Source organism: Falco rusticolus, chromosome 4 (genome assembly GCF_015220075.1).
Source record: "Falco rusticolus isolate bFalRus1 chromosome 4, bFalRus1.pri, whole genome shotgun sequence".
NCBI lineage: Eukaryota > Metazoa > Chordata > Aves > Falconiformes > Falconidae > Falco > Falco rusticolus.
The window spans coordinates 9,940,294-9,953,152 of NC_051190.1; the positions used below are offsets into that span (position 1 = coordinate 9,940,294).

The 12,859-nt window shown below is 38.2% G+C and overlaps 1 protein-coding gene across 1 annotated transcript in view; it reads right to left on the reverse strand.

The window, feature by feature from the left end:
* ARHGEF3 (Rho guanine nucleotide exchange factor 3) overlaps positions 1 to 12,859 on the reverse strand; it is a 137,882-nt gene that overhangs the window by 124,489 nt on the left and 534 nt on the right. Inside the window, exon 2 of the mRNA XM_037386216.1 lies at positions 6,781 to 6,876. Coding sequence (XP_037242113.1) covers positions 6,781 to 6,869 — 89 coding nt within the window. The 5' untranslated portion in view covers positions 6,870 to 6,876. The remainder of the gene's footprint in view (positions 1 to 6,780; positions 6,877 to 12,859) is intronic.

The following is a 12,859-nucleotide window of genomic DNA, read 5'->3' on the forward strand; positions in this document are numbered from 1 at the left end:
TATGTGGGGCAGACAGCTGACCCAGGCTCATCAGAAGGGCTGCACAGCCACAGCTGCATGGCAAGAAGCAGTGCTACGCATCACACCAGCCACTGTTACAGGAGAGAGATTGTACGACAATCTCTCCTGCGTATACATGCACACTAAGATATGACAGTAAGCTTTTCTCTTTCAATGTATGCAATTAATTTTTGTAATTCCCAAGTTTGGTAGCTAAGTTTGTCTTCCTTCTTGCTATACAGACTGGAATTCCAATAGCTCCTCTTCCCCAAAAAGTCACCAAAAGTAATAGTTACAAATTGTCAATTTCTCTCAAGTAAATCTATCAGAAAGCAAGTTATTCTTCTAATAAAGTTCAGTGCAGGAACATGACTGTAATTCAAGCCCCCAGTGAAACACATAACTCTTCAAAAATGACAGAGATTCTAAATTAAAGTTTTCACACAAGGTATTTAACATTGTTATTTGCACGCCACTGCTTCAGCCAAGATTAGCACCGGTACCCACATGTCTTTATAGATTACAAAACTACTTGCATGTCAGGTTGGAAAGGAAAGCTGAAACAAAAACAACCTAGCTGTTACAGCGGAAGACAAAAACCAAACAGAAAAGATTTTTAAAAGTTTCTGTCTCCAAACTCAGTTTAAGTCAAGTCAAAGTCAGAATGCACTTGAGTCCACATATAACAATGCTTGTTTATTTAGTTTAAAGATGTATAGATTTCTTTCTTCGTGACAGAGACAGTTTTCAGAGAGATTTTCTCTAAAAGTGATTGCAACTTGTCATAGAAATGGGAGTGTGTTTCATACTACAGAATCTAAACGGAGAGTATTTGGAGACAGAAATGACAGAAATGGCCAAGGCACCACAAACTCAATCACAAGAGAGGTTCAGGACCCCGTATTTCAAATACAGTTTTAAAAAGCTGAAATGCTTCCTGACTTAATCCTATGTAAAAAGAAGCAACTAGCAAGATTTCATCCTGCCTAGAGGAAGTCCGTTATAAATCCACACACAACAAGAAAATCTGGAAAATATCCAGTTTCCCTGCACCTTTGTTTTGAAAAACAACATGCCAGCCAGCTACTTCCATAGTAAGCATAGATGAATTGACACAGTTCCCACTTGCTCCCTTATCTTCAGAGTTCCTGTCTTGCAATTTTCAAAATTAAGAAACTGAGAATCTGCCAAATCAGTAGCTTCTAGAATTTCAAGGCTCTCAAGCTTTTATTTATTCAAGCACCGTTCCATACTGGCTCGGATAACAAATGGTCATATCATCAATAGTATCAGCTAAATTTCTCAGTATTGAAACAGAACAAGGCCTTAAAATAAAAAGATTAGTCAGGATGAGTTTGGTACAATGCTCTGGGTGATGCTCTGTTTGTGTTGAGAAAGGAATGTACTCTGAATAATTAGAGAAGATAAGGTGGGCACCTGAAGGACATAAGGAGACCATCAAGTCAGGAAATCGTTGAACAAAGGAAATTGAAAGGTCTACTCCACCTAGATCCCACCTATTGTGAATGGAATGATTAGGTGTCAAAATCAAATGAGTAGGTATGTAAAGATGTTGTGTAACCTCTCATGAAAACTGTATAAATACCTAACTTTTACCTGAAAACTTTGGATCTAGTTTGTCCGGTGCGAATCGCCTAGCTCCCCAACGTTGCACGAAATAAATACCTTTGCTGCTTAAAGACAAAATTGGTCTCTGAGCAGTTACTGGTACTCTGTGCCGGTTTGGCATCAGTATTATCAAGAGCAGCTTCATTTGGCTCACATGAACTCTGCTGTGGCGCCCTCTAGCTGTCACACATATACAGCGGTCACACTAGTACTACTGCTGGCGTATTTTTTTGCCGTTCTAACCTCGATTATGTATGTTGGGGGTGGGCGGCGCAGGGGGGGAGAGCAATAAAAGCAAGTGGAGCATTGCAAGTTTGAGAATCCGATTAACTTTATCTTGTGTAGGTACTAAACTATTCAGGTACAAAACTGATGAAACAGAATAGCAGAATTTGTAAATGGCTATACAAGGTAACTGGGAACACAGCAGATACTTCTGAAATTCAAACTTCCAACAGCAACTACAGTTCTTGCATATTTTGTTGTTTTTTTCCAGAAGCTTTTCCATATCTTATCAGCTTATATTCTTTTCTAGTATTAGCTCTAGAGCAGGAAAGCAGATAAAGTTTCAGATGTCCTCTTCATAGTCAGTAAATACCGTAAAAACATAGTTAAACTATAGAACTCCCAATACTCCACTAGCATTTTTGGAAGATTGAAATTAACAGTTCTTCCCTCTTGCACTCCTTTCCATGGACTTGAGAATTCTAGCTAGTTAGTACTGCGTGACCAGTTATACTTTACCTTCTATGAAATGGGAGAAAGTATTTTAGTAAACTATTATTTATTTCCATTTTATAATTTATCCTCTAATCTATCACCAATATAAAACCACAAAAGAATTTATGGCAGCTTTATGTAAAACAGGAGAGCATGCAGTAGGTAATTTATGAGAATAAAACACTCACTGGCAGGCATTAAAACATCGCTTATGATTTATAAACAAGGTATAAATACATAAAAGATCCCAACTTTAAGGGAAGGGACAAGACGAAACAATTCACACTTACCACCTGAACAAAAGCACTATGCTTTTACTGAGCAAAGTACACAGCGACATTCATAGAACACATGCAAATTTAGTTACAGCACGTGAGAAAGCTTCACAATGTACTAAGGGTATGTGGATAATTCCACCGAAAGTTTGCTGTATAATATTAATGTCCTTGATACTAAGTGTAGCTACACATTGTTCACATTTAAAATTAAAATATCATCAAGTTGTACACCTTTTAGTAAATAATTTATTCAAGGAAAAAGATTCAAGGAAAAAGATTAAGAACTTCTGCCTTCTGGTTGTCAGTAAAAATCGCCACCAGTCAACTATTTACTCTTCCCTCTGTTTCTAGGGGGCCTGAACGTAAGGCCTTATGCAACATCAAAACCTTGCACATGCATCGTAAGTGATGTTCAAATGCTAAACACTGTCTTGCTCTGGGCTTTTGCTCTGTGGAGACTTTTGACTTGATTGAATAATTTATACTGTTACTGCATACTTCTAATAGTATACATTCCTGATCTTGCTACAACTAACACCAATTCTTACTAGTAACCACATCTGCATGAAAATAAAACAATTGAGAACCCATCTGAATGTAAATATGTTTCAAGAATCAAACCATGAAAAACCGTAATAAAGGCATGATGCAGTAATGCAGTGTAACATTGCACTTCATTAGGTTGAGAAAATGTTTATTCAGCTCTAATACTCACAAAATCCCACAATACCAAGGAAGGGAAAAATATATTTTAAAAAAATCAAATATATTCCACATATATCTAAAGGAAATTTTCACGATTGTATTTACTGCACCCACCAAGTAACAACTGAGTTTCAGATAATAAAGAACTCAAGTCAGCCACATCTTGCATTCATTAAACCAGACATGCATCAGACTGCTATTCAGCTTTCTTAAATCAAGAACCCAACTAAAATTCCACTGATGGCAAACATGATGCCCTTCTTAACAAACAAGATGTTGGGTTACAAAATATGAAGCTAGCAAAAGTAAAAGTTATATTGTTGGTTGATATACAGGTGGAAACATATTTAAGATGATACGAAGCACACCTAAAGTTGGCCTAAATAATTTTAGCTCCTTGTAATTCAGCACAGGCCCCACAATTTACACTAAGTGATAACCTGGCTCTTGATACCACTTCTATAACCTAATACATGGTACTTAAATATAAAAGGATATCACAAAACCTGTGACAGCATATATTATTCTCTGCCCACAGAAGATTACATCTCAATAGATCCTTAACTAATCAATTTATCTTTCAGTAACAAACACTTCAGTGTCAAGACAAGTCAGTCCAAGTTTCTGCTGTCCCTGATTAGCACTCTTATAAGCTGTCACATACATACTCATAGCCAACAAAGTCTACAAGGCTAGATTCTAATTTAAAATTTTCATTTCATATTATCTTACTGATTGAACATACTTATCAAGCATGCATCCATATATACAGTGGTGACTATACAACCAGTCAGTGCAAATACTCCAGTTCTTATAGAAATATTTCCAAGTGTCATGTAAATTGCAACAAACTAATCCTACAATGACACACCAAATAACTTGGCCTACCACTGACAGAGGTAAAGGGAGGGACTTTTATAGCATATCTGCTCCGGCACATGAGCATTTAGAGTTGTGGATATTTATTTAACCTCAAATCCCAAAGTAATTTTACAGTGGCTGAAAAAAGGAATCTGTTTGATCTCTTAATTAAAACAGCTAAGCATCTTAGGATATTAAATAAAAAGATTAATTTAATTCCTGAAGGAGAGAATGATCTCTGTTCTAACCTCTGACTAATTTAATGAAGAATTGCAGGAAGGCAATCATTAGAAACATTAGCAAGTATGACTGAACATATGTCAAAAAAATTGTAGATTAGTGTACACAAATAATATAGACAAGAACTGGTGGGCTGGAGGGGAAGGCGAATTGAAGACAATTCATTCATGATACCCTGATACTTGTTAACATCAGTTGTAGTCTCCCACTATTTTAGTCAACATTACCAAGAATGTTCACAAAGCACTACACAAAAATGCCATGAAAAAAAATTATACTAAATTCATAGATTCATAGAATCCTTTTAGGCTGGAAAAGGCCTTTCAGACCATAAAGTCCAACCGTTCACCTAGCACCACCAAGTTCATCACTAAACCGTGTCCCCAGGTGCCACGTCTATACATCTTTTAAATACCTCCAGGGATGGTGACCACCACCTCCCTGGGCAGCCTGTTCCAGTGCTTGACCCCACCCTTTCAGTGAAGAAATTTTTCCTAATAACCAATCCAAACCTCCCCTGGCACAACTTGAGGCTGTTTCCTCTATTCCTGTCACTTGTTACTTGGGAGAGGAGACCGACCTCCAAGTCCCACAGCCTCCTTTCAGGCAGTTGTAGAGAACAATAAGGTCTCCCCTGAGACTCCTTTTCTCCAAGCTAAACAAGCCCAGTTCCCTCAGCTGTTTCTCGCAAGACTTGTGCCCTAGACCCTTCACCAGCTCCGTTGCCCATCTCTGGACACACTCCAGCACCTCAATGTCACTTTTGAAGTGAGGGGCCCAAAACTGAACACAGTATTCAAGTTACAGCCTCACCAGTGCCAAGTACAGGGGGATAATTATTTCCTTAGTCCTGCTGGCCACACTGTTTCTGATACAAGCCAGGATGCTATTGCCATTCTGGGCCACCTGGGCACACTGCTGGCTCATATTCACCTGGCCGTACACCAACAGCCCCAGGTCCTCTTCTGCAGGGCAGCTTTCCCAGCCACTCCTCCTAAGCTCATAGTGTTGCATGGGGTTGTTGTGACCTGACACTCAGCCTTGTCAAACCCCTTACAATCAGCCTCAGCCCATCAATACAGCCTGACCAGACCCCTCCCGAGAGCCTTCCTGCCCTCAAGCAGATCAACATTTTCACCCAACTTGGTGTTGCCTGCAAACATTCTGAGGGTGTACTTGATCCATTCGTCCAGATTGTTGATTAACAGAACTGGCCCCAGTTCAATACCACAAGTAGGTTAAAAAACAGTAAAAGATATCAAACAAATGAAGAGCATGTGTTAATTCCCCAGCCCTCCTTAGACTCAGGAGTCAAGAGGGAAGCCCACAAGTCCTCCTCATCCTACTCCTTCATCTGAAGATTTGTTTCTAACTTTGTGGACGTTCCAGGAATAGTAGTAGAATAGTGGGAGACACTTAAAAAGAAACTAGTTTCCAGGTATTATGCTGCTGTTAATTTAATCCTACATTAAAAAAAAAAGCTAAAGATTACACATTATTTCCTGAGAAACATCCAGCAGGAAACATAACATTCATTTACTAGTGTTTATCTAATTCTGTAGCTTTTCAAGAATATTTCTCAGACTACAAAAACAATGGAAGTTAACTTTTGTCCATATGGGTGCCATGCTTCTTGTCATGAGCTTATTTGGTTGTTTTCTACACAGTAAATAAAAAATGTAACAAAACACCAGCTAAACCCTAGGGAACAACAGCAAGTTAAAATCAACAGACTCTCAATAAAAGACTCTCATTAACACAGCTGAAAGTCTCACTCAATGCCTTCTCAAGACCCTGTTCCCTTCATGCCAAATGCTAAAAATTACATGGTCAGTGGCAGCTTTCACAAAAAAATTGTCCTAAAATGTAAGCATTTGTCCACATCTACCATTGAACAGTGTAATATTTTTTTCTCCCGTATGTAGAAAAAAGTGCTTTTATAAAAAGTAGAAACTATTGACTTTGTAATGTCTTCCAGGGCATGAATCTCAGGACACCACAAGACTGCACAGCACAGAAGGGTACTAGTAACAGCATTGCACAAGCATAGCAACAACATTGGGAGATTAAGACATTTGCCATATGTGAAAGATTCCATGAGTACAACTGGTGCACTGTTGAAGTGAACAGTTTTTCCACTGCCCATCCCCCATGACACCCTGTCCCATTGTCACCTGCCAGAAACTCAAAACCAACACAAAAAATTATTTCCCTTTTTCCTTCTGTGTTAAATAACACAGAATTAATTCAAACAGTTATAACAAATAATTCCTCTGCTTAATTTTAAAACTACATCTCCCAATATTGCTGCCTACTAACCTCTTAGAAAATTAGAAGTAAAGCTTACCAAACTTTTTCTTCTTCCATTGCTCCTCTGGCACATTGGTTTACTACAGCAGGGCTACTCATGGTAAGTGCTGAGCTTTCAGAATTCATTTTTTTTCTACAAAGGAACAACAATACAAACAAACATGAAAAATGTTATGTACATGAAGGATGTGTTCACTAGTTCACTAATAAATGAACATTTAAGACCGAATACAGTAGGCTTTACTCACTTAAGTAAATGTCCTAAATCGATGGGATTAATTGGATGAACGCATAGAGAAGGATTTGGCAGTTTTGTGGACTTACGAGTTATGCCAAACTCAGCACTGATTGTCTTTTGTTTCCTTTTCTGAACACATGCCAAAAGAGTTGATGTCAGCAAGCCTGTACCCAGGGCTATGTGTAGTGTCAATTACGTTAATTCAGAGCAGCAGTTACAGCCAGTTGCCATGGAATGATGCACACGACGTTGGGGAGAAAATTTCAATTTCTAATATGTAAAGATTTACAGAAGCTTTTTGCATATTTTAATAACTTAAGATCCACTTGTATAACTTCAGATCATACTTTGCTGATTTGCAGAAAATAACCATTAATGGCTGAAGTCACTCTCCAAAGCAGCACAAACATATTCAAACGCTGTCAATAGTAATTCCCAAGTGACAAGGGTCTATATGGCTAAAGGTGCTTCAAGTGAATCACTGGCATGGTTGAAGTCTCTAGATAAGGAAAGTTAATTTCACCATGAAACACTTACTTTTTCATAACAGAATCCACAATGTTAACATGGAGCTTCTTACACATACAGATTTCCCACCGGCCCTTCTTTTAAAAAGGCGGGGGGGCAGGGGGGGAATGTTAGCCATCCAAGTCATATGACTTGACACCTGGTTCCTGTTATGATCAACACAAAGACCTAATTGATTAACAGAGAACAGGTTCAACTACTAGAACATAACCAGAAAATAGGCTGTGCTTGTCAAGATAATAATTCCTTCCTTTTCAAAGAACCATTAAAAAGCTGGTTTAACCTGGTGAAACCTTGGTCAAAATCTGACTTGACAGTCATGGACAGCCTGAAAAGCTGAGCACAATGCCTATGTCCCACCAGTGGCAGGCAGATCTATCTTTGTTTCTGAATTCTGTCCATGCAGGAATGGACAGCTAGCAAGCATGTTTATTGGACAGAAGTCCTAAAAATCAGCAGCCAAAACTTGGTCCTTACTGGAATTCATGTCTTCCTTTTGCCTGCCCTTTGATGTGAACACAGCATGCAGCATTGCCACTCCAGAGAAAACAGAATGGACTTACAAAAACAGGTCCTTCATTTTGCATATTTTTTTTTACATCCCTTATAATAGAAAGGCTAAAAATTCTGCACGGTCTGTTTCTGAGCAAATTTGTTTCTTGAAATCTTGTTTTAAAGATCCAGAGAAGTATTCTGAAAGGGAGAACAACAAAAGCCTCACATCTGTGAGAGCAGGAACAGAGACTGTTAGCCATCTGACCTCTTTTCAGATCAGAGCCCGACCTCAAATTTACTCCTGATTCTCAAGTTGGATAACTTTGGAAAAAAACTCAAGCCAACAAACAAACAAAAAAAACCCACAACCAAAAAACCCAACCCAAGACAAAACAAAAAACCAACCAACCAAAAGAAAATGAAAAAACCCCACCCAAAACCCCAGTATTCTTGAAGTGGCTCAGCAGCAACGAGCGTTGAAAGTTAAATTATTGCCTCTCTAATCTATAACACTGCAGGAAGAGGGGAGCTATTCTTAAATATATTTTGAAGCAACAATGCAAGAGTCCATACTTAAAACATGTCCTGCAATGTTCCCCTCTTTCAGGAAGCAATTTCCTGAGAAGGTAAATTTAAACTTTTCTTTTGGCAATGAATTTCTACTCTACATTGGGAAAGCCCAGATGCTTCAATGATCATGCAGATTATGGCAACAAGAGTTTTACCTCCTCTTACAGTCCCTCATACTAGTAAGAACAAAGGTTCAAAGCAAGGCTAAAAGCAGTCCATTAATTCTCAAAGCTGGAAGCTGAAAGATTCAAATTACAAAACCACAAGGTTGCTGTTCCAGGGGAAAAAAAAAAAAAAGTAAAAAAATCTACTGTTCACTTGTGAACTAGTACTACAGCAGTACAAGTGTTCAAGGTATGACTAAAGAAAAATGTTTTCAGCACTCCCCTCCCCACCCTTGGAAACATATAAGCAAACACGCCATACAAATTTATGCATTAAGACTTCCACACTGAAACTAGAGCAAAAGCAGAGGACAAAAGTGATAAAAATTACCATGTTACGAACTTTTCTATGAACTGATGATAAAGGTTAACATACATCTAACAGAAAATAAATGAAATATGGCACAAATCCAATTTATGTTCTCACATGTTCCACAAAGAAAACTATGTGAAGTAATACAGAAAGGAATACATCTTGTCAGACTTTTCAACTCCCTCACATTCCCAGGCTAATATCTGAAAATGTTAGTAACATGTTGTACTCCTTCCCATCAACAACCTCAGGATCTGCTACTGGTGTTTTCTGTCACATAAAAGGAGGGCATCAAGAGGCCAGCATCTATTCATTCTGATAGCAAGATCTCATCCACCGCACCTTCAGAAAGAGAACTATGCTGGATATGACAGCAGGCTTTTTGGATACCAAGAGTCATAGTTTACATCAAGACATACAGCCATACTCTTGCAGCCTCCACTGCTTGGTTTCCAATAATGTGAGAGATGTGCCAAGTCACCCACTAATTAAACAAATGCATTCTTCACTTGACACATGTGGAGGGCAGAGACGTAGCAGCCAGTGGATACAATGCTGGACAAGCATCCTTCCCCAGCTACCACTGACAAAAGGGGTACAGGAGACACCACCACACCTGGCCCTCTCCTGTCCTCTGCACGGCAGCAGCCAAGAGCACACTTCCTCCAGATGGGAGCAGGTGGTGCAAGGCATCCCTCCAGCTTTCCACCGAAGAACAAACAATGCTCCAACAATACTCACCATGTAATCCCTGTCTGCTGTAGCATAAACTCCTAGCACCTCGAACTATTTTGTCTGTATCAGCCAGTTTCTTTCAAAGCATACTTCTCCTTCCTTACTGTCTTTTGAGATGGAAGAGATTGTTAAAGTTTTGAGACCAAGTGTCCATTCAGTGCTGCCGTCCAGCAGCACTTCTCATTCACACTTTGGAGGCTGGACAGCAATGAGTCAGACAAGCTTCTGGAAAATCATCAGGGATATTCTTTTGTCATCCTATTTCTGACAACATGTCTACACAGGTCCTAGTTCACTCTTTACCAGGAGCAACAGGTAATTAAACAGCTGATCCCCATATCACTCACAAGTTTTATGGCCCTGTCAAAACACCAGAACTTTTTTTATGTCTAAATGACAAATGGAAAATTGATATCCATCTACACGTTCCAAAGCCATGGATACCAAATATTACCACTACCTCTTCTCCTTGAAAGTCATTGCAATGAAAAATTCTCAGCCTGTAGATCCTACCCTGACTCATTGTTGGGCCACAGACTGCTCTTAGACTCTTTCTTCAGAATAAATAACTACTTTTAAAATAAACACTTCTCAGTTTTAAGATGTAGAAGGGGATATCTTTTTTCAAGCACTAAGAATATTTTGTGGAAGTCTTTCTAGTTAACACAAACTGCTTCAGTAGGTCTAAAACAAAACTAAACTGTTCTGTTGTGGAAAGAAAAGTTACTGTTAGGCTTATAACTCTCAAAAAAATACTGTTTATCTTCAAAGTGAACCACACAAAATTAATGTTAAAACTGGCAAAGTAAAATTTTGTTTGGAACATACTGGTTTAGGATTTATTCAACCAGAATACTAACAATACCCCCAGAAATCTGCCTCCAGTAATAATAACATCTTTGAAAATTGAATGCAATTCAAGAAGCAGAGGAACAATGTTCAGAAAAAAATAAGCAATTCACAGGTGCTTCTTTCTGTTTCACCATCCAACTCTTGTTTGGACTTGAACTTTATGGCATAGGCACTATACATGATAGAACTTGAAGGAGGAAAATAAATCTATCATCTTTCCTCTTAACAACTTGAAGTCAGATGCCAACGCAAGTCAATGAATATTAATTAAAGAGACTCTGCTTCAGATGTATTTTGTTCCTCATCCCTCCTCCGTTTGTACACTGAACCTTGACTGTTCCTGATAAGGAACACGCACTTTAATTAGGTGTTGTCCTAGAGATCATGCTGTGCTGTAATAGGAGGAAGTGGGCAAAAGGCAATTCCAGAACAAAAACATAGGAAAACAATGTCAAAGACATTATTTATAGCAGCTATGTTTAACGCTACTGCCACTGTCTTCTTGAGAGAACAGCCTTGAAGAAACATCCTTGCTGGTTTTGAAGAGACATCAGAAATTTAGCATACTTAAGTCTGCTATGACCAAGTACAAATTGTTTAATACTAGAGTACCCAGAAGGAAGCATGCACCCCAAAGTTCTCTTAAGTTACCTCCACAAAGAAACTAATTTTTATGATTCCATTAAAATAATTAATTTAGATTATCTAATGCATTACCAGTTTTTCTGCCTTAGAGTAGTTTCTTACATACCATAATAGCAGAGAAAAGCATTTAAGTGTATTTTAATCATTTAGATTTAGATTTCATTCTTGAAGTTCTGCAATTGGCCTTAAATGGATGAAAATAACGGAGGGAGAAAAGGGATCTAGTACAGCACAGCACTCAAGCTTCCAAACACCTGCACAGAACAGCATTACAGCACCATTTGAACAGAATAAAAAAAATGTGAAAGTTCAAGAAAAGTGTTGAAGCCACAACACTGCACGGGCTCAAACCAGCCTGTGATTTATAGCTAGCAGAATGGGGAAAGTATTAGCCAAGCATCTGAAAAATCATGATTCCCTACACAAAGCCCATTTTCTTTTTCTCTCTCTTTTTCTTTCCTTTTGCCTTTGTTACAAGGTGTAGATACACTTTGATCCTCAGGCTAAAAAAAAAATATTTTTTTCCTTTCCCTCCACTCCGTATTTGTATCTCTAGACAAGTAAGACATTCACAGTAGCAGCAGTTAAAAAATATCATTCAACAGCTGTTAAGTACAGTTAAAGTAAAAATAGCCAATATCTTCTGATAAAGCATGTTCCCACAGATCCTTACCTTCACCAAAACGTGTTGTATTGTTGAAACAGTATCTTGTTATACTTGGTTGATAAGAGAACTGTGAAAAAAGCTTTACTTTTTACACTAAGACCCCTCAATGCAGAAACTAGTATCCCTTTCAAAGAAAAAGAAAGTAGTAGCATCACTATAGCAATGTGCACCTACTACAAAGAAAAAAATTAGGAGTGTTACACACCATCATTCTCTCAAGCAAAAGTCTTTATGCACACAAAACCTGAACAATAGACTACTAATTAGCAAGCGTGCATCCTAACATCTTTAATTTTAAAGAGCTGATTTTCCACTTCCTTACTAGCTGCACAAAAATGTGTAATTTTGAGTGAACAAACATATTTTTGGTTTTCTGACAAGTTGCATTTCTATACGTAAAGTTAGCAAGCATGTACTATCTCACACCTTGACAGCACTCAGCTCCTAACCAGAAGCCACTTCAAGCAAATAGCTGTTGAAGAGCAGATTTAAACTTTAAAACAAACTTCATTATTTAACTGCGTAACAACAAATACCAAAACCAATCTTCCACCCAGATTATTTTTGAGGTGTTTAGACACTGCAGTTGCCAAATATCTTTGTATCACTAAAGCATACTTCAGTAAAATCACAGTGAAAACTCAAGAAGCTCTTGAAGAGTATTTCTCCTGACTACAACTCCAAGTAGTAGGCATTGCTGAGAGACTTCACATTGCATAATCACTTCAGTCCAAGCCTAGCATACCATAAAATGTTTCACACACACTATAGTTATTTCAAGTAAGTTTTGACCTCAATGAACACATGGGGCATACCATTACCCACCCTCTTGAAGTCTTTAAAAATGCACCTGATGCACTAAAGAATGAGGTTTTGGAGAACCTTTTAAAATACGTATCTTTGAAAGGG